A 27119-nucleotide genomic window follows, 5' to 3' on the forward strand; every position below is an offset into this window, starting at 1 on the left:
ATTCATATGAAGACTATGCCAGCTGCCATGTTCAGGCTTCTAACTGGGCAAGAGACACCCCTATACATCTAGCTTGTGACTCTCTCGCAGCAACATAAATAAATGATTCCATCAGAGCTGAAGCCCTCATAGCTGAAGAGAACTTTGTATTTTGTATGAATGAAAGGCTTTGAAGCTGACCTGAGGACTCTGACACAAGGAACAGACAGGTGTCTGCCTTTTCTCCTTCCTTTTGATTTCTTTGGCAAAAAGTAATGAGAAGGATGGTCAAAGACAATAATCACCGACACAAAATCTTTGTAAAACATTTAAGTATTTTGCAACATCTTCTAAACTCTTTTCTCATAAAACTTAAAACATATTTATTTGTAACCTTTATGTGGAGTGATGTATGTATGTCTGTCCTGTTTGATAACATGGTGAATGTGAAAACTTGACGAATGAGACCGCAGAAAATGGCAAAGACAAGCAATTAGACAAAGCTGCGGCTGCCTTGAGCTAAAAAAAATCCCAGTCCCATAAAGCGGTCCACTCCTGATGGCATGGTGTGATTTTAAAACTGGTGCCGAATAGATGGTATTTCAGTGGAAAGGAACGTGTGCAGTTAAAACTTTTAGATTCTAATGTAAAGAAAACCACTGTAGTACTTGGTATTGTTATGACAAGTGTAACCTGTTTGGCAAGGTGTGAACATAAATATGTAACAAGTGTTTCATATGCTAAATAAAGAATAATTGCCACAAGATAAAAATCAAAATATTTATTTAGATACATATTTATTTTTAATGCTTGTGATTTTTATGATTTAACAGAGTGATTTCATGGATAACTTATTGCACAGTTTTGTGTAATGTATGTGTTGGGCTGTTTTGTTTTTTTTAACTTTTGCATATTACTTTTTTGTTTATATTAGCTCTAAACGGGAAAGCCATGCTTACCTGTTTTCTGTTTTTTATAAAGCATTCTTATTCCTGAGGCAATGTGTTTTGAATGTGAATTGTTTTGACAAATAACCTAGCACCATCAGCAGTATTAGATTGTGTGTAGATTAAAAAAAAAAGTAGTAAAGTTGTATTCCTTATGACATAAATGTTAATTGGTGTAACTTTTTGTCTAGGTTTTTTTTTTGGGGGGGGGAGGGGCAAAGCCTTGAAGAAAATACACTGTGACTTAAGAAGCCTTACCATGCAGTAACTAAAGAGCTTTAGATGACTGTACTTCAAGGAGTAGTGTGTTGCATGCAACTGACCTTAGGAAAGAATTAACCTACTATCACTAATAAATCTGAAATAATAAATAAAGCTTGCTTATTTTCTTTGTTGTGTAAGTTTACATAGTAAAAAAAAAAAAAAAAAAAAAAAAAAAAAAAAAACTAGAATATCATTTAATTCTTCAACTAAGTGCAGTTGCAAAGGTCACAGATTTTTTTTTTTTTTAAGGGAATTCATCTCTTGAATTAAAAGTTCATGTATCAGTATTATCATCTTTAGAGTAGATGTTTTCAGATAGCATACCTGGTTGCCACTGGATGTCACTGTAACTTCACATCAGTACAGAATCATGCTATACTTAAAATACATTAAAATGGATTATTCTGTAAAACTTAAACTACCCATCTTCAGCTACATTCATTTGTGACCTTTTCACAGGATGTCTGCCCAGCTCAGAATGACACAAATGAACCCAGTATATGATTAAACCTCAAATGGAAACTAACACTACTGACAAGCACTGCTGCAAAAAAAATTAAACCCTGAAACGTCAGCATGTGGTAGGTTCTTTATGAGAACCTTTTCTTTAAGGCCTTTTCCAATTTCCTCTGAGAGAGCCAAGATGAAGCTTGCACTGGAAGACATTGCTGGTAGACCTGTGTTTATGCTGGTAATCAAATTAGCATCAAGGATACTTTTTTTTTAAAAAAAAGATAATTTTAAATTATCCAAAAATGCAGCAGAGCCACTAAGAAATGTTTTAGTAATACAATTATCCAGACTACTAATTGGAATAACAATTCCTTTTTTAAAAAAAAAAAAAGTTTATGACTCTGCTAGATAAAAATTCACCTAGTTTCCTATCACTTGGCATTTGTAAGTTTATAAACTCTTTTTGGAAATGCAGAATTTCAGAGACTTCTTCCCTAATGCACCTTCTGGACACAATTCACAGAGTACTTAAAACATCAGTTTTCAATAGCACATACTGCTCCCACTAAAACTCTGGAGCATTCAGAACAAAGTAAAAACAATTCACACTGCAACCTTTAGTATAATATAAAAAGGCAACATCTTGAGGGTGGGGCGGGATGGGCAGGGAGAGGGCAGAATAATAAGAATTTAAATACAGCAGATCAGTTAGCCTGGCATGAAAGACGCTGGAAAAATGAATTAGAAGCAGCACTGTATGTGCATATGAATCACCTTTACATTTCTATCCAAATCAGTTGTTGAAAAACCAAAGTCCAGAAATACTTTTTATTAAAACACTGATCATAGTTAAAACACTTTGAGGTACATTAAATAAATACAACTTTTAAGTTGTACAGCCAGTCTATGGTGGTTTTGAAATGGTTTTCAAGAAATGCTAGACATCATCAACAGCATTTCTCTAAGTACAGTGGAATATATGCATTTCTGGTTGAGAAAACATTTGTTACGAGTTTACTAATAAATCAGTTAAAATTTTTCAGAATGCAGGGCTGAAATTTACATTCAGAAAATCAGGTGTTCTCTTCCTGCTGTTGGAAAAAAGTAGAATTCCAAAGGAAGATACTTTTTCCATTTTAAGCCATCCACTACTTGTATTTCTCCCAGTCCTGGTTTCTTCCTCAATTCTCTCTGCTGGAATCACATACCTGTGAATATTATCAAAGGATGGTTTCCCGGGAAACTCCAATTAAACTGTGAGGCCTGTCTCGCTCTAACCTGCGAGTGATATGGGACCTGTGTAAGAAGGCAACTGGAGAGCTCAGAGCACCACAACTCTGAAGATGAAGATCTTCTTGGAGCCGCTTTCTGGAGGTATTCGCACTCTGCTGGGAACTTGTAATAACCTGATCATCAAAAGGGCAGAAATGGAGAAGGGAAAAAATGGGGGAAAACAGTGAAAATTTATTTCATTTAAAAGGTTCAGCTTCTGAATATTACATCCTTCAAGCTACCTAGTGATGGAACTCCCACAAAGAAACTGTGCTTTCATGCAGCCACCCAGAGCCTAGCCCACTTGCGTTTTTACAGCTGCTCACAGCTGAGTACGGCCTACTGGCAAGCAAAGGCAGGCTTGAAAGGCGTCAGGCCTCGCACCACTACTGTAGTATCATATCAGCAAAGGGGCGAGCAGGTATTTGTTTATATATGAATGAAAAGGACCAGTGGAAAAGGTGGCAGTTCTGCCTTATAAAAGATCCATGTAGGTTTGGAGCAAATTAGACAATTTCTTTAGGAGATAGAGATGTTTCACGAGCTTTGGTGAAGGTGGGAGACAACTAAAACCTTGCAAGCCTGATAAACAAGCATGTTGTTGTTAACAGAAGTATCAAACTGCTTCACAGATCTGAATTGCACAATCATTTCACCAAAATGCTGTAACTTCCTGAGTAGATTGCTGGGATAGCCTGGACTTGTACTGATAAATAACGTTTTCTGGCTGAAAATATATCTTTACTAGAATTTTTGCTTTATTGTGAAAAATCTATGTCCCCTTGGATCAAAGAAACCTGAACAGGGTAAATATTCAGCCACTGGTTTCTAGTTTAATGAGTTACATAAACACTCAAATTCTTTCATACTGCTTTGTTTTGGGATAAACTGTTTTTTTAGTTTAAATAAATTGTTTTCAGCTTTCTAACCTTGCAGATTTAATGACCTGCAAATCCGGTAAAGCAATAAAAATGTTAAAAGTTAATTCCACACTGACTCTCTATTAAGTATGTTATAATAGTACTGCTTGCATAATGACCTGACTGTAAGGTTAACTGATACAGCGATGCTGCTTTGTTCTACTTCATAGTTAGCAAAAGACAATCTTGCAACAAGCTTTTTTAAATGCTGTACATTTCCTGCTACATCAAACTATCTCACAATAAAAATAAACACCCTGCAATTTAAGCATTACTGTATCTTGTTTTAATACTTAGCAAATTTCCGTCACTTAGGGATCATCAGACTAATGCCACAAATACTAACTCATAATGGAGGAACAGCCCCAAACATGCATCCTTGATCATCTGTCCAGCTCTGGAAGGTCTACCATCAACCTGAACATGGTTAGTCAGTGCTAAGACCATTCTGCTTTTTGAATCTGACAGTGTAAAAGGAACTTCACTTTTATAGCTTTCATTCTGGCAACAATACTAGCAAGAGGTGATTCATCACCTTCCTTCCTGGAAAAAAAATTAATGAAATCAATAGACATATTATTAAACATGCATTAGATTATAAGAGTTGCTACCACTACTAGTTTTTTGTTTGTTTGTTTTAATATTTATATGATTCCTACCAAGCCTTGCATTTGTTTTATTCTCTCTCAAAAGCATGAAGTGTCAATTATTTTTCTTAAAAATAGCAAGGGTCACTGTCATTCTTCTTGTTAGGAGAAGTAAGGGTAACTGCGGTGTTCTATTTTGATAGATTGTGGCCCTGCTTGTTTATCTCCTCTTTCTTTTCAGCTAGCAGCTAATGCTGTACAAATACATCTGCCTTAAAAAAAAATAAAAAAGGACACAACAGATCAACAGATCCAAGTCAGTTCTTGAATCCATGCTATCTCCATGTATCACCACAAATTTATGTAGGGAATACTACACCTCAGGTTTAAAAAGCCTTTGGAAATAAGAGATATCGCTGACTACCAATGTGTAAACTCAGTTCCCTACAGATCTCTTTTAGGATTTTACCAGTACTGGCTTCAGCTGAAGAATTTAAAATGCATGTATAATTGCCTCAGTGTAAAATGCATTACTGCTTGATAAATACAAATTATTTCCTACTAAAGCCATGTTACCACAAGATATCATTTGTAATAATTCTCTGAACTATTCAAAACTATAAAAACATTTTCATAAGGCACATGTCTCAAAGTTGAGCAAATCTTTAGAACACGAGTGACATACCTGGTCTATAATATTGGCACTGAAGATGGCTTCTTCCATGTGTCTTTCATCAGATTTTATTACTGATCGTATACTGTTCACTACATGACGTACTTCTGGAGGGAGATTACAGTTTGAATGTTCCAAAAATTTGGCAACTAAAATTTTGGTGTCTTTATATGCCTTAAGGTCCACTAAAGAGCGTGGTCGCTCTTTTGAGGCTGTTCGCAAAGCCTTTGGCTTTAAGTGGAAATCAATTTTCCTTGTATCCCTCTGTTTTCCAGTTGGTAGGAAACTGCTCAAAGAATGCTGACAAGCAGGGGCAGCCATATGAGAATCAGAAACAGGAACTAAAAGAAGGGGGGGGAAGAACATCTTTAAAGTAAATGTTTTACACAAACCAGAACAACAAATAAAAACCACAAAACAAAACAAAACAAACACAACAAGGCAAGTCAAGTAACCTCACAAAAGGTTTTGTCATAAATTGTCTGTTTTCTCCAGAGATAACAAAAACATGTCATCGAGGAAACCTTTTAACCAAAGGTCAAGGTACAATTCATTCTCATGACCAAGAAGGGCTGTATTTAGGGAGAGTGTGGGAATAATTAAAGTGCTTCATAAATCAGGCGTTTTTGTTACCTTTACTTTCAGCGATTTCAGTGAACATTACTGGTAAGGGGAAATGCCAGCTACTCGTTGTTACATATGTAACTTGGAATGTTTTAGCTCGTTTGGCTTTAAGGATAAAGTTCCCCTTGCTTCTAGGTAGGCCCCAAAAATGATAAGTGGGGAATCACATATGAGAGATTGGTGAGAAATACAGAGAAAGCAAAAATGCTAAACTAAGAGTCTTCAATCGCAGCATTTGTGATTTGTGATCAAAGGCGGTGTCCAAAATAAATAAATAAAGCAACATAACAGAATGAGAAAGTTCTGCCTCCACACCTCATGCTTGCATGTGTAGAGAATCCGTTTTTGCTCTTCACAGTATGCTGTGAGACAAAGAAACCCAATCCACTATATTTAGTACAAGAACCAGGAGTCTGGCAAGAGGTGTGCTCGGTGAACACATGTAAGTACGGTTCTGTTGGAATTGTACATCATGCATTTGTGCTGTTACTGAGCAATTTTTACTCCAAACTTTCTTGCTCATATTTCTCTATCAGGAGCTTATTTTAATTTTTAAACCAAAATAATGAAATCTACACAATCCTGCTTTAGAAAACAGATCCTCACCTGTTTCTAATGTTGCTGGAGATAATCCTGCATCTTGATGCCGTCTATAGGCAGGAGGAGTCCAGGCACAATGATCACCTTGAACCAAAGACAGACAGACAGAAACAGCACAATCAAGCCCTGTTATCCTGTGCTGAGAGCAAGGAAAAATACATTTGGATCGTTTGGATCTTTTATCATCTCCTTTACAGAATGAATCTACTCAGCTGCAATACTACTTGCAAGATGTCCATTCACAAAGAGAAACTACTATATTCAGAAACATCCTGGGTAGGTGACCATTATGGTTACTGGTGATACAATTAATAACAAATGTTTCCAGAGCTTCAACAAACAGCTCTGGATGTAGCTGTCTTCTAATGACAGTGTTTCTGGGATGCCAGCACAAGCATTCATGATCACAAGATCACACTGTGCTGTAATTAACACTGCACTCTTTTTGATCTCAAGCTTCTGACAGGCAAGATGGAATAAGCCCTTCCATTCTGCTGGGTGTGTTTGTGCCTGTTTTCAGAACTGAAAACTATTTTAAACTTCTTGGTAGATTAGTAGAGGTTTTCTTTCATATCTTTAGGGAAAGTTTGTAATGAAAATAATGAAATGAAGTCAAACAAACATAAGATGCTGCACAGAAAAGTAAGCAAAGAGACAGCCACTGTCCTGTCTTGAATTTTCCTCATGGAGCTGACACACTGCAACACATGAATCACAGCATGCTTAACGAGAGGAGACACTCGAGAAGTTCTATCTTCCCATCCTTTATTACCCTGCTTAACAAACCTGTGCCAGAGACAAAACTACAATACTGGACACTACTCTGAATTACATGGAGCACGGACACTACCATAATCACCCTGGAGTATCCCAGGACACTCAGCTGACAGAGCCACGTGGTCATAATCTCTGCATTTTGGCATAGATCAAGTTTACTGAAACAAAGATCAGTGCTCAAAGTTGATTCTGTCCTCCTTTGCTATGATAAACTTTATGGAGAAAAGACAGGAAAATGTGCAAACCTCTCATTTGTAAGGTTCACCCCCCCAATCCTCCCTTTTTTTTAAGTGGTAAAATTTTTTTATAGAGATTTTATGTGAATGCATGAGACTTAAATCAGGGAATTGGAGACTTAAAATCAGGGACTACACAGTGATTATAAAGACAGCTATTACACCAAACTTTTATCTAGTTTCTATACTAGAAATGACAGATACTTTAAAACAAATAAACTCACTTTCAGCATTAAATGATAAATGGGGGAATTACTGAGTCCATCTTGACAAGACGTGCTTGAAGCACGTGACTCGTGTTATCAGTCTAAAAGCCTACCCAGTTGTTACAACCCTATTGCACTCATGCAACAACCCTGTGCCAAATAATTTATGCTCCAAACTAGGTGCAGTGCAATCACAGTAACATTCAAGGCCAATTTGAAAAATAAAAAAAGCCCTACACAGTTAACTTTAAGGTTGCACTTCTAAATCTGTTACCATTGACTTCTGTGGGCAGGTTAATCAGCCCATGAGTTATTTTTTTTAAAGCAAAAAGACGGGATCCTAGGGCAAAGCTAAACCCCACTTACTGACCTGACCATTACATTTTCCCATTCGTGAAAATGCCTGAAGCTCCCCCAATCCTCAAATCCCCCAAATCTATAGCGTGTCTCTTACATGACTTATTAGTCTCAATGAGATGCAGTTAGACCAGCAGTCAGTTATGACAAACCTAGATCAAATGCTTCTTTAAGTGAGCTGAGTATAAAGAACTTCAGCTGTCACAGCTTAGGACAAGTGTGCTTAAGGGCTGCTACAAGCAGCCTGTACACGTTAGCAGAATTGTGCCACTTCTGATTTCCAAATAAAGGTCATCAACAAGTAGAGCGAGGAAGGTGCGTGAAATGAAGTAGTGAAAACCTTCACAGAGTAAAATTTTGCAAATTCTAATTTGCCAAAAATATAAATGAAAGAAATGTGCAGATCTAAACTCAAGTGCTTCTCTTGAACATTCGGTTTTAAAGAGTCTTCTGTACACAGCATACCAGAGAACTAGGCCAGCACCAAGACATTCCCTCGGAGTTACCCCATCTCATGCTCCCGCTCTGCCATGTGTGACCAGTATCTCTAGAACTATCTCTGCTTCATTATTCATTATTACAATCTTTGCTAAGACCAGTTAAATCTCAGTCATGTTTAACTCCTGTTCTCAACTAGGAAACTTGGAAATTAGAATAATTCCTATAGCGATAATAAATTAAATATGCCACTCCTCCAGAAAAGATGATGGATGTATTTAGGACATGTTAAGAATGATGGCAGAGCATCTGTTAGGGCAGATGTCCCAGCAGTCAGCTAGAGCACATAGATACGGCTGCCTACATTAACATCTCTGTCAAACACTACTCAGAGAGCATATGGAGCTCAATATGGAAAACTCACACAATGCAATCCAGAAGAGAAAGGGCTGTTCTTCTCATGTTTGGCACAGTGTAAAGGATTCAGAAATTCCTACTTACTGTCTGCACAGCAGCTTCATAGCACCTACATATCCTAGCCGAGGAAATTTCATTAAAAAAGTGCAGACTTCTAGATTAAAGATTCACATTTCCTCGACAGCATGCTGAAGCCAGATTTCTAAAGGTACAAGACATTCAATTACTGAACTAGGTATGAGGTCTCTGAAATTCATAGGAACAGAATAATGATGCCAAAAATATAATAGAACCAACACTTCATCTTCCTAAATGAAACCAGTCATTTCAGCATTTCGTCTACTTTTGTTCTGATGTAGTCATGATTTTTTCTCTAGAAGCCTTAGAAAGCCCAGTGAATGCATATGTATCAGCATCATCTGACAACTCCCAAAGCTTTCATCTTTATTTTCAAACCACTACTCCCAGTCACCCCTTTGAATCTCTCCAGTTTACATCCTTTTGTAAAACCTGTACTTTTCAAATGCTTCAGACAGATCTACATTCCTGCTGTTATTTGACCAAGCCACTCCCTTCTAAAGCAAACATTTATTTTCCACCAATAAGCTGATTTTTATGAAGATACAGGGTTCAGCTAACAACTCCTCTCTTCTTCCCAACTTGTCTAAAAGGAGATCCATAGCAGAAGATGCTTAATCTTCAGCAGTCAAAAGCTTTCCTTTTCATTCATCAACTTGTCATGTGCCTCATCTTTCATTTATTTTTTCTTTAAAACTTGTCACTGTACAGTCCAATACAGTTACATTGTGACTGCCTCTGAAATGAACCAGTCCTGTCAATGTCAGTGTCACCTTCAGGAAACACAACCTGCTGTATTATAAGCATGACAGCTCAATTAATCATTTCCCACATAGAACCCAGCTATTGTTCAACCTTGTAGTTCAGTTTCTCAATATAACAGTAAAAGAGGAGTGGAAGCATCTACTCAGGGGATGGTTTTTTGATCAGCGCAGAAAGGCTGGTACAATTCAGAAAATCCAAAATTAATTTCACTGTCATTTTTACCACTTTCACTTAAAAAAAAAAAAATAGATCTAGAAGATGTGCACGGAATTAAGTCTTCACATGTCAGTCAACCCTCACTGAAAAGTTTCACGATGTACAGCAGCACCAAATGCATTAAACCAACATCACTCATTAGGTCCAAGCTCCGTCATCCTCGTTACACTACACCTACCTTCTGCATAAGACGAACACGACACAGGATCGCTCAATGATCGGACTATATTTGAATTTCGGCATTTTGTCCCATGGTGCTGCTGGACAGTACTCTCGGGGCTGCTCACATATGATGCAGTATTTGGAGGTCCAAAACAGGGAGCAGTCTGGGAAGGGACAGCGGGCTGGCTAGAGACCATACAGCAGATCTTCTTTTCTTTCAAATGTGCTGTGACATTGCTTTCTTGAGCAGAACTCTGCAATTCTCTTTCTGAGGGGCTGAAATTCACTGAGGAACAGTCTGAGGATCTGCCGTGAGCACAGTTCTCATTTTCCTGTCCTTGTGACTTGTCTGTAGATGCTCTGCTGTGCAAACTGTCATCCTCATCAGGAAAACCCTCTGAGCAAGTTCTGTGGGACCTGCAGCGGATGCTGTAATCCAGACTGCTGCAGCTCTGGCCTGTAGCCCCTTTGCGGCTCGTACAGCAGGGAGAAAAATCTGCCGAACGGAGAGACCCCTGAACTTCCAGCGAACAAAGATCTTCGGAGGAGCAGCTGTGGTCTGGGACATCGGCAGCCTCAGAGACCATCAGCGAGGTACTCTCACCAGAAACTGCAAAACAAGAGACCCAGAGAAAAAGGAAGACTTCTTGCACCACCAACTTCAATATCCTAATTTACATTTGGGAATTGTCACGTAGATCAATAATTATTCCAAACCTTTCAGGTGACAGAATGCCAAAGCAGTAACATAATTTACTTGTTTTTAGTGTCTTTCAGCAAAGGTAATTTGTGTTGTCAACCACTTCCATCAGCTAATAAACATTTTTGAGCACTGAAGCCAAAGTCCCATCTGAAACTACATTTGGCTAGCAGCAGATCTGCCACTGCTGGTTTCTCTGGTTAACAGTGAGAGATTGCATGTGGTGGTAGGCAAAGTAATGCTTTACAGAAATGCTGGAAAAACAAGGCTCTGATTGCTTCCAAACCTATCACTACTGTAAGTATGAGCTTTCTAGCCAGGCATAACTTCCTTCAAACATATATTTAAGATCTATACAAATGAGAACTCTTCACATCACATCTCTGGCACACAACCTAAGAAATCAGACACTCACGTTTCAGATACAAGCTAAACATTCTGTGCAGGGCCACATCATCTTGGAAGCCCTCTGTACTACAAACTGACATCATTAACACCTCCTCTGCCACGTGTTCATACAGACGTTATGGATGGAAGTGACTCCGTGTACGAAAATAAGTATTTGGCTCTGCATTATTCCCAAATTTGTGACAGAAATTAAGGAAATTGAACTAGATCACATCACCTCCCAGTCTCCAGTAATATAAGCAACATTTTTCCCAGATCTGACTGAAATTCCTGAGAAGGCCCTACATCCGAAATCAAAATACTTACAAATATAAATCACATTATTCTATTCAGCTCAGCATCCTCTGATACCCTCTTCTGCATAACAGCTGTCACTAACCATACTGATGAGACAAATTTATTTTAACTTTTGTGTTCACAGGAACAGAAAAATAGGATCTTGCAGTGAATAAGGGAATGCTCATAAGCACCCCCAAATTTTGGTGTCTAGGAAGCAGAAAGCTTTTCACAATAGGCAGAAATTAACTATCAACATGAAAAACAAGTATTCATGAAATTGGATTTTATGAAAGACGTTTTTTCCTTACATAAAATAGATCAAGCCAACTATTTTCTTTTGGGGTTCCTAGGCAATAGATTTGTAATACTTACAACACAATTACAAGATTGCCAAAAAGGTCATTATAATCACTTATGGAAATACATCTGTGCAGCTACACTATGTTAAAAATGCTTAACATGCACTGCTCAAACTGCAGTAGTTTACTGGACCATTTATATATGTGATGGGTCCCCAAACATTTTTTACCTAATGAGACGATTCTTTTCAACATACTCTTTTAACTGAGGCTTCGAAACACCTATGAAGTTATCTGGATAACTGGATAAATGAAAGTATCAAGTTTATGCCTGTCTTCAGAGCAGAGATCTTCACTGTCTTAACTCTGGTTTGGTTGGATTTAACTGATAGCTAGACTGGGGCTGTTTGTACCATTTTCAACCTCAAGGGCCTTACACTGTATTTCCACCACTCAAGGGCCTTACACGGTACTTACAGCTTCATACTGTGCTACTCTTCCATGGGCACTTTTTTTCCCCCAAGTACTATACAAAGCAGGAGAAGGGGTTTGACAGATGTGAAGTCCAAACGTACTTTTGAACTTTAGTACCTAGCTGTGCATTAGTCCTTGTTAATAGCAGAAATTAAAGGCCAGTCACCTTCAGTTATCATACTCCACTGCAGTAGTCAAACATCAGCTTGTTTGTTTGAATATTTAGCAGTAGTTAAAGGTGACAGCTGATGGCTCTGAAAACTAAAGTCCTTCAATTACATGCAGAACAGACACTGTGTTTAAGATCAGATTCTCCTTGCTAGGCTGCTCCTCTCTGCCTATAAGTGTACTAACTGAGAACACCTACCAGTCTGTTCATTATATGAAATTATATGAAAAGTATTTATTGGAAGCTTTACTACAGTAATTATTTAATGCAAACTACCCAGCATCACTCAATCCACATAGCTGAAGCCACTGAGTTTAAAAGGGCCCTCCACAGCAACAGACACGTTAAGGAGGCCTCTGTTAGTAACTTTTTAACTTAAAATAACATGCTCTGAGCTTTTACTCATATGCTACTCTCATTCACATCTGTGCTTCAGGAAGCACATTTCTTGTCTGGGCTGCTGGAAGCCATGCAGGGTAACTACAACATGCAGAGGGGACACGTGCACTATCATACAGGCGCTCATGTTTGCTGACAATGAGAAACAAACTGCCTGCTATATGCAGAACTCTTCAAAGAGAAATGACAGTTGTCGTAGCTGCCTCAAAGGGCTTTAATCACAATGAGTACGCTTCCAGGGGAGCTACAGAGCATGCTTTGTTAAACAGATCTCCCTTCTCAATTCCTCTGTGCTTCCAGCCACATCTTTTATGGCTGCAAAAAGGTTCTTGCCATGAACAATTTGGAAGCAAATCCTTCTTTCTACATTAGCAAAGGCAAAAAAAAGAAGTAAAAGCCCGCTCAAAAATCCTACACAAAAATATCTCAGCGAAGTAGATGGCAATAACACTATGATCAATCACCTTGTGTGCTGAAGCCCGGGGTCATGTTCCTCTCACCCAAGCTTGATTCAGATACTTGCTGATCAGTACCAGTGACCTAAATGAAAATTGTTTAATGAAACAGTACATTAGTCAGCAGTTTACCAAAACAAAGCATAGCACTGATGATCTGAACAATACAGAGCTGGCAACATGAAATAACTATCTGCTGCTATTCAGTCTGAAACCTAATTGTAATATTTTACAATGTTTTTGGGTCGGGAAAAATGCAGTGCAAAGCAACGTGCTTAAAGCATTTCTTAGTTTGTTTTTCTAGAATCTACAAGCTAAATTCATCTTGAATACATAGCAGCTGGGGCTGCATGGCCACATTACAAAACCTGCATGTCTGCAGTGCTTCAAACTTATTAAAAACAGTCTCTTCCAATACTCTATATTTTTCATATTATGTTTCACATTATATCATCCTAAAAAGGATGGAGAACAAAAAATAACCACAAAAACAATCATAAGAACCGTATTTTCCTCTGTGTATTTGCCTAGATGTTAATACCTGCTGTATTTCTAAGCTTTATAAGAGCACTGCCCGACTGAGGGGCAGGGTGTTCTTCACCCTGTCGGAGATTGCTGAAGGGAGATAACACTAGTGACTTTTTTCTGAAAGAGTAGATCAAAGTGGGTAACTTCCCTCCACTTTTGAAAATCGTAACAACAAAATACAAAATCAGTCCCACTGGAAAGACTTCATACATAAACAGCTGAAATTTGGAAATTTTTCTTTCTACTGATTTTAATAGACTTTGTGTCGAACCTTTTTGCCAGTCTCATTAAATTTTCAGCAGTTCTTTGGGATTATGATTACTGTATGTATATTTAATAAAAAGGCTCCAATAAACAGCTCATAAGAATACATGTGAAAAATATAGAAAGACAGGTCAAAGGGAATAAGATGGATACTATCCTTAGTAGAAAGAATCAAATATGCTCCTGTAGGGCCACAATTAACTAGTAAAAGCTCATTACAGTTGGTGACAGACTTTAGAAATAACCATCATTCACCTCTTTGAAAACCTTTTTGTCAAGAGATTAATTTATATCTGGCCTTCTAAAAAATTGAATGTAACACTATTACTCTGAACTTATTAAGAAAAGAGCTTTCAATGCATATGCCAGTGTAGATTAATGCATGCATATATACATATAGCTTACTGCACCTACTCATTTCTAAAACATATCTATCCGTAGCTTACTCTAACCAAGTGATCAAAAAATATTTTTCAGACACAATTTTAAGAAGTGATTCTCATCCTAAGGGTTTGGGAATATAACCCCCAAAATAAAAAAGAACCAGAAACATTTTAACTCAGCAATACATTAAAAGGGGATTGGAAACCAAACAAAAGGCAAAAGCAGTCATAATTTTAGAAATATGCTTGAAAAAGAGATTTTTTTTTCTTTGAAGAAAACTGTCATATCTGTGGTAAGAAAAAGATCAGTGATGTCACTGTAAGTTGCAGATGACTCTTGGGAACTCACTGTGGAAGTGCTTACTCTTCTGCTTCAATCTAGCACAACACATTCATGTCTTTAGTACGTTTTATTCACTACATCAGCATTTTAGAAGTATTCTACTGCTTATGCTGAAATAATAGCCTTCATCAGCTAGGAGATACATATTTTCTAACCTGAACACCTACTACCAAACTGCAAAAAGTTTACTTTTGCAAATGGAAATTGTAGTTTTATTTTCAAATAGGTAATGCAAGAACAACTTTATGGAAGCAAATATAAGCATGTAAAAAGGATGTAAAGTTTTGTCCAAAGCAGGAAGTGTCCTTGAGTGCTTTTTGTTGCTGGAGAAAGTTGGATCAGAAAATAATTATTTTCTCTAACTAGACTTCTGAAGAAATAATGTTTTAAAAGGTGTTTGCTATTTGTGCACTAAACACTAAGGGTTCTACTAAAATCTATGTCGTTTCACAAATTCTTAACCATGACAAAAGAACATCTGCTGAATACTTGTGCTGAAGTGTTTATTGGCCTTGTACGTTCTCCCAGTCACCTGGCAGATGTAGTAGCATCGTCTAGTACCTATAAAATGGTCTAGTGCCTATAAAACCAGTTACATGCAAGGTTGAGGTTTTGGCAAGTCTCCACTACTGAAGAAGAGCCATCTGAGCTTCAATCTAGTAAATCTAAAATAATTTCTGAATATACTTTATATGCATTTGTAATTGATTAATCTTCTTGCCTGGGGTGGGGGGAAAGGAAGGAGAATTATGGTTTTAATTGTAGGAGATAACAGTGACAAGATTTAGTTAGATCAGTCGTGTAACAGTTGGCATGCGGGTTTACACAGCTTCCTGCACTGCCTCGTGTAACAAACCTTACTGACTTGTACATTCTTCAACATAAAGGCTGGCAAACAGTCACCAAGTTATCAATAGAAAAAGGTAAGAAAAAACATGCTTTAACAAGTCTGAACAGACTACAAGTCAGTAAAACAAAGTAGTCACTGGTATAATTCACCCAGATATGCCTGTTCTTTTCTACACCCTAGTCAATAACTCCCATGGAAAATAGTGTGGAAAACTTTTTTTTCCATGGTCATAAAACCAGAATTCCTAATCAGTACAGATGACAACAGCAATTTTTGTTTAGATGCAACCAGTTAAATTAGCACTGACATTTGTTGTGTATGAAATGCATGAATACCGAGTCTAATTTGATACAATTTAATAAAACTCTAAGGAGCTCAATCCATCTAAAACCAAACACAATCTATTGCTTGATGCTCAGTAAGAGATTAATAATTACTGTCACATAATGGTTCCCAGAAACACTTCTGTAGCTAAAGCTCTGCCGTGATTTCCATTGCAAAGTGAGGGCTTCAGTTCACAATGTCCTTTGGCTTGATGTTTATTAAATGGGAACGTCTGCACCACATAAGAATTTAGGATTCCATTTGTTCCCTATTAAAGACCTAAAACTGTCTTGGACTTTGTCTCGATTCCTCCATTTACAGACTGATTGCGACACTGACTGCAAAAAATAGGCTAGGGCTTTTGCCATGAAAAGCAACATACAAAGTTGCTGTGTAGGCTTTAGTTAGCACTGCCTATATACTTCACTTCTGATATGGAGCACCTGTTCTTATTTTGCTCCTGTAACTTCTCCTAATCAGCAGCTATCAGGCAGATGGAAACTTGCTATGCAATTATCACCACTTAGTAATTTAAAATCACCACTCCTTTTTGCTATCTGAGAAATGCTTCTGGAACCCACCTGTCTGAGATGGACATGCAAGGTACTGACACTGACCCCAGATACCAAAGTTTAGCAGTTAATTAATACATCTATAAATTAAAGCTCATGGTCTCCTTGAAAGAGCATGACTTTGCTACTTTAAATTATGTCTTGTTAAATTATATTTTTGTGATATTCTAGGTGCTGTTATGCTGTTGGATACTGATGTACACGCAAAGCATAATCCCAATTACAAAAGCACTCAAATTGATTTTATGCTTAACAATAAACAGACCTTCTAAACCTTATTTAGTACTACATAAAAATATCTTATCACAGATATGATCAATCTACCCCTCCTCCCCCCCCCCCAACAATGTATAATTTATATTACTTTTGTCTTAAAAAAAAATATATATATATTAATTACTGAAAAAAACCAACTCCTTCAGGGCTTGAAGGTTCCTCTGACTCAAAGTACAATTAACTCCCAAATTATTTTAGATCATTAAAATAATCTGAAAGTGTTTCATATAATGAACATTTGGAGACTATGTAAAGAATTTCCTTTGGCTTTCCTTACCTGACTAGCAGGTGTCTCTCCAATCACTGCCTCATAAGGAGGGGGCAGCTCAGTTGGATACAATATTCCTGGGCTGTTAATGGTGACTTCATATAAAGCACTGAACGGGGAATGAGGAAAGTCCAAATGGAGTCCTCTACTTAAAAACACAAAACAAGGCAAATTAACTCTTAGGAAATCAAATTAGATTTATTTGGCAGACTATTATCTATGCCACAGTGATGTAGAGCTTGCTTTGCATCAAAAGCAAATACACTACAAAGAAATTCATTCAGGAAATGCAGAGCGCCAAAATGAATCCCTCATTCATAGTATAGCTTTAAAAAAATGCATTTCATTTTGGATACCAGCCATCTGTACTAGCCCATTTCAATCACTCATGTCCTTCACTACTCCACAACAATGCACATACACACCAATCATTCCCTTAGAAAATTAAATCTCACATTCAACTTCAAGTGCACAATGTTAACCATAAAAGGATTATCTATACGCTCAGTTCTGCTTTAAGTTCAGGTATTGTTATCCTTGCCTTTAGTTAAGTTCAATCACTTCTCTATCACAACAGTGCTTTAACATAAATATTTCTGCATGAGTCCTAACAAGTGTGCAGAATAGATATGTAATCTCCCTGGAAAAGAAGCACCTAACGTAAGCAGAAGACATTACTTCGCTTCGTATTCTTTGAGTTTCACGGTCTGTAGCTCAGAGCAATGCAGTAACTAACAACAGGGAAGAAGAATCACCTCTGTGCCTCTACCACAGGTGTGCAGGTGTACTCTGGGGGGTAGTAGGGTGGAGGTGGTATTGGTGGTATGAACTCATCGAAATCCAAGGTTTGATGCAGGATAGTCCCGTGCGGAGTCATGCAGTCCGGATTGGCAGAATGTGGCCGCTGTGGCAGAAACTGAAAATGAATAGGTCAAATTCCTTCAGATGGTAGAAACAAAACTATCACCGATAACATGAATGGTAACAAAGGTCAGTTTTAGCAACTCTGATCAATACATGATTTTATGAATACCCATACGGAAACGGAAGAGAAACTTCTGGAAGCATAAGAATACGTGAGATCAGCAAGGAGTGAGAATTAAATTGCTAAAATATAAAACAATGTTTTACTGAAGGCAGAGGGATCTGTGCCTCAAAGCACTTACCCTTAGGGCGGAGAACAGGCATTTCAAAATAAACAGCATTTCAAGAAATAATTCTATCTCACAATACAATTTTATTACAGCACTACATAATCACCCGCACTTTAATAATTGAGTAACAATAGATACGATAACTAAAATAACAAAATACTTGCATGTTTTTGATTCCAATTTGAAATGTCTTGTGCTTAAAACAAAACTAAACAACCCCCAAATAAAACAAACTAGAAATCAGTTGCCATATAGTTATTACATTTTGACTAAGGATACTGTATTTTTCACTTAAGCAACAACAAAAAAAGCACCATTTAAAATTATTCTTAATAAACATTTATCATTTGGTGATACAGATAGAACACATGTATACATTGTATAAAGGTTTTAAATACTGGTATGAATGTAAGATAGATATTTATTTCATAACATCTCACAACCAAAAAGAAAATAACCACAATAAATAATAAAAAATAATAATTCTGCAAAGCACTGCCAATATTTGTGTCAAGAACCTATTCAACTTCTAGCACAGCAGTGATATCAAGAAGCCATTCTGATACTTTTGGTGTCAGGTAAAAAGCCTTCTAAACAAGGGCTTAAACTGCTTCAGGGTTAAATATGGACATTCTGCAGCTCACAGGGAATCCAGATGCCTCGGCCTCGCTTTATATAGATCCCACAAAAGAAAGGGAATCAACAGACAATCCAAAAGGACTGATTTCTTCCTTCTTCAGCAAGCTTCTGCTGGCACACCACTTTTTTGGATTTAGGTAAGCTGCTCTTTAGCTCTTGCCATTTAAAACAAGTGAGCTAAGAAAATTTACTGAAGGTACGTTTCTCTTTTACACTGGAATAAGGGGAGATGTGTGTGCTATTGTCTTGTTATATCATTACTATTTTTAAAAAACATGATAAAGACTGAAAAAGCAATTAAAAACATGAAAACATTTATACTTGGGAGGTCCAGTAAATAGAAAGTAACTGGCTTTCATTTTCCTTGTCAGTTTTATATTTTTCACTGTTGCAGAAAAATGTGCCTTGGCACAGTTATTCTGACTTCAGATCACTGAGCAAGTGTTGTTGGTCTTTGGTATTTAGAAGGTTGAGTTACATCTTAATTCTACCCAATACGCTACATATGTTGTATTAAACTTTCACTTTTGAAGCAACACAATGTAGGGCCAGGGAGGACTGATTTCAGCTGTTTGGGAAATGAACCAGTAGTTGCTTACTAGCTGTATCTCTGGAGATATTTTCACAATTATTAAATAAAGAACCTTCACTTCAGAGTACTTTATTTTATGTCCTATAACCAATGACTTTCAGACGTTTTTTCACGTCTACTAATGGTACAGGAATAAGAGGTTTAATCCTCATTACATACAATGTCTGATGCTGTTACCCTGAGTACAATGAGGCATTTCTACAGGTTTCTCTTAGAGAATACAACACCTATAGACATTGAGATTTAGAGTTTATTGATATGGTTTAGCGGAGGACTTGTTAGTGTTAGGTCAGAGGTTGGACTAGGTGATCTTGGAGGTCTCTTCCAACCTAGATGATTCTGTGATTGCATTGCATTAACTACTGTTAACTGCTAAACAGCAAGCCTTTGCCTGAAGAGATACATACGATCATCAGTCCATTATCTTCCCAAACACATTGCAGAATCTTTTAGAAAAACAGAAAGCAACTAAAGATAAAGATGAAATATCAATCTAGTGCCAGTGGTAAAAAAAAAAAAAAAAAAAAAAAAAAAAAAAAAAAAGGTCTCTTTCAGAAATTAAACCAGACTTAATCTGTAGAAAAAAAATATCATAATGGAAGCATATCTGTGCACTCAGCTCACATTTTGTACCCTAGTTGATTCCAACAGACTCTGGACAATTCTCTTTTCCCTAGAAGAGGTGATGATTTGGGTCGTCCATCTTCCCGCTTTTTCTTCTTGCCCGTTTCCCTTAATAGCTGTAGGTACTTTTCTTTTTTTCTTAGGGATATGGTTTAGTGGAGGGCTGTTAGCTTAGGGATATGGTTTAGTGGAGGGCTGTTAGCGTTAGGTCAGAGGTTGGACTCGATGACCTTGAGGTCTCTTCCAACCTAGAAAATTCTGTGATTCTGTGATCTTTATGCCCTTGACACTGAGCACTTCTCTTTTACAACTTTACGTTCCTCCAGGCTATTTAGACACACTGCCAGAGAACCCAGCAGTTGGTTTCCTCCACCAGAGAAGAGGTAGCTCGCCCTCTCCAGTTCTCAGGTTTCCCAGAGCTTGTTTCATTCGGACATATATAATGGGCAACAGTCTTAACGCTTTTCAGAACAAGGCAATTAACAGAGCAAATCTACAGTGAATGAAGCATCAGCATATATTTTGTGGGATGTAAGCAACAGAAGGGAAAGGTTTTGCACAGGAGAGAGTAGGCTGTGATTCAAGAAGGAACAGACCTAATGTATAGATGCAGCTCAGCTTAACAGCAGAATCATTTGCATCCCTTTCAAGAAGCTTCACTGTGAATACAAGTCATGGCAATGAACTGTGTGACCGATGCTGAAAATGAGTAGCAAAATGGACATGAAAGAAACACATATTTAAAGGGGTGTTTATAAATGACAGTTTACCTGCGTGATATCATCCTGATGGAAGGCACAGAAATTAAATTGAAAGAGGCTGTAAGAGGGAGACTAGCAGAAAATAGAACAACTGCAAATATAAGGGATTATCAGAAAGAACAGACATCCTTGAGAAAACAGCGGGAAAGCTATTAAGCAGGAATTAAATGATACGTTACTCCATACTTCCCTATCTCCTCTTTTCTACCAGCCTGCAAAAGTTTATTCTTCCCACAATAAAATGTATTTTAAAAATCTTGAAGAGACAGTCTCAAATGTTGAAGGCTGGCAGGAACCCAGCAAAGATGCAAAGCGAAGTTTCCAAGGGAGACAACTAGAAAAAGGAACAGCAAGAAAACGCAAGCAGCAGACAGAGCTGGACTAGGTGGAGGAACACTGACAAACACTTGCAAGGAAACACACTTTCCTTTGTATTACAAAGCAGTTGTTAGTGAGTAAGCAGTCTCAAAATAGTTGATGGCAATTGAATAGCAATAAGAACTGTGAAACCAAAAATTGGTATGACCTGCTTGGTCACAAGTACAGACAAGGTCAAGCTACATTCAAGTGTCATTTCAAAAAACTATAGCTCACACTAAGAAACAACTCAGCGTGTCTCCTAGACAGGTTTTTGGGGTTAAACCAGTGATGACTGCAGAAGCAATGAATAGAAAATTGTCACAGACAAGGACAAACGGCAAACAGCACCACTGTTAAATACAGGAAATAGTCAACACTGTTAAAAACTGTGCATCACTTTACGGTTATCAATAGCTACTGTGAATACATTTACTAGGCATAACTTGGTAACCCTGTCTCTGGAAATCCCAAATGCTCGGCCATTTCTCTTGACCACCTGCAGCTGCTGGGAACTTTCAGAAATCCAACAGACAGTGAAACACAGATCTAGAATTCATGCTGTTCTTTTAGGAAATAGTTCATGTTATGTTTGAAGTTTGGCAGTCAAAATATTACATACATGCAGGTTTTTTCCCATCCTTGGACTAAAGATGGCCTTGCTTTTGTGTATGCAATACGTCTGATACGTATTAGACATAGAAAGCAGCACAGTCCACACACTGCATGTAGAAACGTGTATGTTGAATTGGACATGCCTAACTTTGATAGAGAAGGCTCTCTCATTCCAACAGCCCTCATTTCATACTGAGGACAACTTCATTTGTTACTTGGTTTGCAGTTATGAGGGAAGACAAAAACATGCTATCCTGCTGTGGCAGCGTAAACCCAGAAATTGTACAATGCTGCATTTTTGTACCCATTTCAGAACCTGAATGCAACACAGAAGTTAGCTCTGGCACTAGTAGCAAGTTGTTATCAAGAAAATAATCAGAAACACAAACGTTAGGAACTCATCACTTCCAGCAGACCAGAAGTAAAAGTTTTTTGAAAATTCATTTATGTTCAGGGGTACATATGGCATGGTAAGGAGAACTCCCCACAGCCAGTGACATGGGACTGAATGTCAGTCACCTTCCAGCAAGCTGATAGCCTGCAGCAAGACATATGCTGTCATTTCCAAGTGAAGAAGGCAGTGCTTCATGGAAAGATTATTCTTCACAGTTTTTAGTTCTTTGAGGTGAAACAAACACCACTAGCTAGGTAAGAAATAAGTCTATTAAATGCACTCTCTTTTTTCATCATCAGACCAAATTTCCATCTCTCCACTCATAGTTCTATAAGATGGCCACTGAAGTGACCAGAATGGTTGTCATTTACTATCTACATTTAGAATATTTTGAGTATATTCAGGTAAAAGCCAACAGAACTATCATTACTGAACTGACAAAGCAGCAGACAGAACTGTAAATTTAATTCTCTAAAGAAGGAGTTACCTGATGTAATACAACGTGGTAAGTCCTTCTACCCCAGACCTGTAACACTAACAACTCCTCATCTGTATTTCAGGTATGGTTCATCCCCACCAAACCAAAACAAAGACATCCTCTATTCTGTGTCCTCTGCAGCTGATCAGCACTGCTGACTCCATGCTAACAACAGCAATTTACTGCTCAGCAACCATGACATCTCTAAAACAGTAACTGCCACACATGAGCATGCCACTAGGGCTGAAGGGCATCCTTCTTATCGAGACTACTTCCCATACCTGCATGTAATTAACTCTGCCTTCCATATCACATTTAATACATTTACAGTGTAACTTGGAAATATTCCTTTGGAGACTCCAGTACTCATTATCCTCATTTCAGTCTCTCTCTGACATTTCTAAAAACTTGCCAATTCCTGGGGATAGGATAAAAAAAAAAAAAAAGCATATAATTAAATATTGGCATGTTATCTATAACAAAAGCTCTTTGTAAAAATACTTGTCTTCAATTAACTGTTGTCCTCCTCCTGGATAGGTTGCTTTTCTCCTTTTTTAAAACTGTGGAGTCAGTGTTTCCTGGAGAGAAAGGTAGACATCTGCAAGAACAGAAGGATCAAGACAGACTTACAGTCTGTCCCTGAGCTCAAAGGGAAATTGCAATAGAAGGTAAGGAAAAGGAAAACACATTCAAAATGTTCTACTCCATTGTTTCCAGTTGCTGTTTCTATAACCACCACAAGCCATTAGCTCTGGAGCCCCACAGAGCCTGGTCTGTGGCAATACAGCTTTCCTGAAGTACTGACTCTCTATTTTAAATATTCTTAAATATTGCATATTCTTATTCTACCCATAGAATCTGGAATAGGGAACGGTACATTTTCTAAGACTGTTGTAAGTTTTCCTAAGGTTCCCAGTGTGTTTTTTCTTTATTTTTGGTGGGAGCAAGGGGAATAGTTATCTCACTGTATTTACACTCAGGATGTTTCCATGAACATATGTTATCTGCAGTGCATGATATTTCTAAAAGCACCATCCAATGGGCTTCACAACACTGCTAAGTGAGGTTTGTGGGGAAAACAAAACAAAAAAAGAACTTTAGGTTTTGATATAATTAAAGTAATAAGTATTTAGTAATTTAAGATCAACTCTCAATTAAATTGAAGTTTCTGCTAGAAGTTTTTTTAAAATTAATATTACTTTTTCAGCATGATACACCAAGATAAAAGGTTAGACAATGCTAGCAAGATCTTGTTCTCATACTGAGCTGCTTTACTTGAGGTATTGAGTGATATAATAGAAATATTAACTAAAAAAACCCACAACAATACAATAGAATTATTATTTAGAGTAACTTTTATATATATGTATACATATAGCAACATATATATTTAAAACGTTCTGAATTGTTCTGAGATTAATTTATTTGAGATATAAACCAGGAAAAATGTTTGGACTTCTATTTTTTTTCTTGCACATTGTTTTCTTCCTCATTTATAAGAGATTTTATTTTAAAAAGGAAATTTATGTGAAATTTATGTGAAAGGAAATGGTAGTGATTTACAGTGAATATCTGCCACCATACTTAATAAATGTTCCTAAACTACAGCGCAAACTACACATGGTTTTTAGTAATTGCTCTGCCTACCAGCTATGAATAGGGGACCAGAAGAAACAGTTAAGTGTCCAAATGTCCTGTGTGATGGAACTAAAGATAGGCTTATTAAAAAAACCTCTCATTTACAAAACAATACATGTGTTAGTTCAACATGTCAGATACTGTGCTAGCTTTGCCAACAGCATTGTGCAGTTTCAAATAATCAGCAGGACAAGTGCAGCATAAACAGCAGAATTCTGGCTTTGATATCACCATAGCTACCACTGAATCTGGATTCTAGGTGGTCTCTCTCCTGTCTTGGAACAAAAGTATTTCAAAATAGACAGAGATTGTCTCATTTTTAGCTATCAATGCAAAAAGATTCACCATAGAGAGCAAACACAATTGAAGAATTCCAACTGATTAGTTTCCTTCAGAAGACAGATGTCAGAAAGCTTTGAGCTTCACATAAAGGCCAATGCTACTCCACAGTGCTAACACACACAAGTTGTCTGCACATATTCTGAAATCTATATAGTTTGAATATACTTGCTACACTGATTTTCTTATGCTATAATAGAAATTTGAGCCAACAAAAATTTTACTTTTTCAATGAATAGAATACAGCAATAGAGATGATCTATCCTGCTTAAATACGAAGAATCTCAGTAGACCACTTTGTATCCCCATTCCTTATTAAATTCCAGTTTCTTAGATGAAAAACTTCTGCTATCACTAACATAGGTATAACTACCGGAAAAACTAATGACCGAATGAAATTTTATTTAAGAAATAGTAACTCACACCAGAAGCTAGTAATGTATTTTTCTAAAAACCAAAACCCCTAAAAAGAGTAATGTAAATTTAAAGCTGACACATTGCTACAACCCTCACATTAAACTGGAAAAGATTATTTCAATTACAAACAAGTACAGAAAAAGAATATTTAGAGTTGAGATAATTTATCTATCCTATTGTCCTTTCAGTTGTCACACATTCAAAACCCAGCCAAGAAAATTCATTGTTTTATTTCAGAAATAAATTCAATTGATACTCATGATAGATTTACAATCTAACCAGTATGAATGGAACTACCTTCTGTTGCACAAGAAGGTTTTAAGTAGCAAAGCATTATAATAGAGTATAAATTGCAACAAATCCAATGAATTAAAGAGCTAATGCTTAGAAGAGAAAAAGCTTTAAACATCCTTGAAAAGAAAAAGAAAGGGCAGCACTGCAGAAATTACATTGAACAGAATGCAAATGATTTATAAATTATTCTTCTGTATTCATTTCAGTATTGCATACAGCTTAAGTTATTAATGACACACTGAATTATCATTATGACTGATGGAAACAGTAAGTTACAGCTTGAGCTTGCATGTGCTGTAGCACAGCATGAGCTGTCATTACCTTGTTTCCTTTAAAAAATAACAGATTGTTTTAGATATCATATAGCATGATGAACAGTTAGTGGTGGTGGTGACAACATCAGAACACACTGAATGCTATCACTACCTGTACTTATAGGATAAGTAATGAATAAACATTTTTGGAGTGGAAGAAAGAATGGAGTAGGTGTACCTCGGGCTTTAACTTGGCCACACTGGGCACAATTTTTTGTATTTCTTTACCTAGCTGAAGCAATTTCTCCTTCTGGAGAGAGTACTGTGAATTTTTGCAGTTGCCATTCATCTGACAAGACACAAACTGAAACTGCCTTAAAGCAACAAATGAAATATCCTGGAATTGACAGCTTGGTTATTAAGGAATGTTTTTTCACATTTCAGAACACTGACATAATTTGATGTGATTCACATTATCTGCTGGAGGAGTGTGTATGCAGAAAGAACAGCTCTGGGAAGCCCTGAAATAGAGTGCAGTCTTAAACTGTCCCAAGTAGCAAAACACATAACAAATGAAATTTGCACCTGTGAGAAAGGGTAAAGTGGGGTGAAAATTTTGAATTAGTACTTCTTGAATTAGTTAACTCAAAGAAGGAACAACCTAGGAAATTAAGATTTTGTGTCCTGTAATAAAAGCTCAAACCCACAATGGTTCACCTAGTCCTGTGCTATACATGTATGCTACACCTGAAATATTCCAGAAACTGAATTGCATGTATTAAAATAAGAACAAACAAAAGCCAAACAAACAAGACCAAGTAAACTTATTTTCTTATCCTTTTCTCTTTTCAGTTTTTTTTTTCTTCCAGGGTAAGATCTTGCTGCTTACAGGATAAGATCTTACCACCAGAATTTAGATTTCAACACTTCAAATGAAAGACATCGTTCCCTTTCTCAAACTCACATGAAATGCTACTTGTGAAAAATTCAGCAAAATTTTATTCATGAAAACAAATTCTATAGAACTCACTAACAAAGAGAAGCAGTTGCTGAAAGAAGTTGTTATATTTCTTTTTATTACTGGTGACTAGTAAGTACTTAGAGATTTATTTTGGTTTCTGATGCACAGCAAATTTCAGCTTGGTTTCTGACAACACTTTCAACATTTCTACTTTTTTGAATTCATAAGTAAAAACTAAAAGAAACTAAAATGTAAAGCAGTAAAAGTAGTTTGCAATACTTCCAGGAGACACATGATTGAGAAAACATACTATTACCAGACCTGCAAAAAGAGACTTTCACTAAAGCTGCCTGCTCTATAATTCCTCTTCCTGGCATTATCATTCCCTTATTAGTTATACAATGTCACTTATTTTTAAGAAATCATAACTGATATATTATGAAGCGATAAGAGACCAGCAGTTGAGTGTTCTGAACAAAGAACACCTGCCAAGTTATATTGACATGAAGAGCCTGAGGGGGAGCTGTGGGGGTTCCGAAACTTCAAACACCACCGATGTATTAGTATGGAGTGTGACAATAACAGAATCAGAAGATAATGAAGAGATTCAAGCCCTAAACAACAGTCTCATTTATACCAG

At 37.1% G+C, this 27119-nt stretch overlaps 2 protein-coding genes across 10 annotated transcripts in view; one reads left to right on the forward strand and one right to left on the reverse strand.

Moving 5' to 3' along the window:
* Positions 1-757, forward strand: part of APBA2 (amyloid beta precursor protein binding family A member 2) — a 96678-nt gene extending 95921 nt beyond the window's left edge. For all 5 annotated transcript variants that reach the window (XM_084532243.1, XM_084532247.1, XM_084532246.1 and 2 more), the window contains one exon: positions 1-757. In XM_084532243.1, coding sequence (XP_084388369.1) covers positions 1-72 — 72 coding nt within the window. In that variant the 3' untranslated portion in view covers positions 73-757.
* A 1273-nt stretch (positions 758-2030) lies between these two features.
* The window catches only part of ENTREP2 (endosomal transmembrane epsin interactor 2), a 131772-nt gene continuing 106683 nt past the window's right edge, over positions 2031-27119 (reverse strand). For 2 of the 5 annotated variants that reach the window (XM_084532248.1, XM_084532251.1), the window contains exons 6-12: positions 17718-17878; positions 16972-17110; positions 13164-13239; positions 9988-10581; positions 6326-6403; positions 5108-5436; positions 2031-3049 (exon numbers count right to left, since the gene is read on the reverse strand). In XM_084532248.1, the coding sequence (XP_084388374.1) occupies positions 2864-3049; positions 5108-5436; positions 6326-6403; positions 9988-10581; positions 13164-13239; positions 16972-17110; positions 17718-17878 (1563 nt within the window). In that variant the 3' untranslated portion in view covers positions 2031-2863. The remainder of the gene's footprint in view (positions 3050-5107; positions 5437-6325; positions 6404-9987; positions 10582-13163; positions 13240-16971; positions 17111-17717; positions 17879-27119) is intronic. The other 3 variants (XM_084532250.1, XM_084532249.1, XM_084532252.1) reach the window with 3 other exon arrangements.

The sequence above is a fragment of the Aythya ferina genome (assembly GCF_964211825.1).
Source record: "Aythya ferina genome assembly, chromosome: 11".
NCBI classification, from domain to species: domain Eukaryota; kingdom Metazoa; phylum Chordata; class Aves; order Anseriformes; family Anatidae; genus Aythya; species Aythya ferina.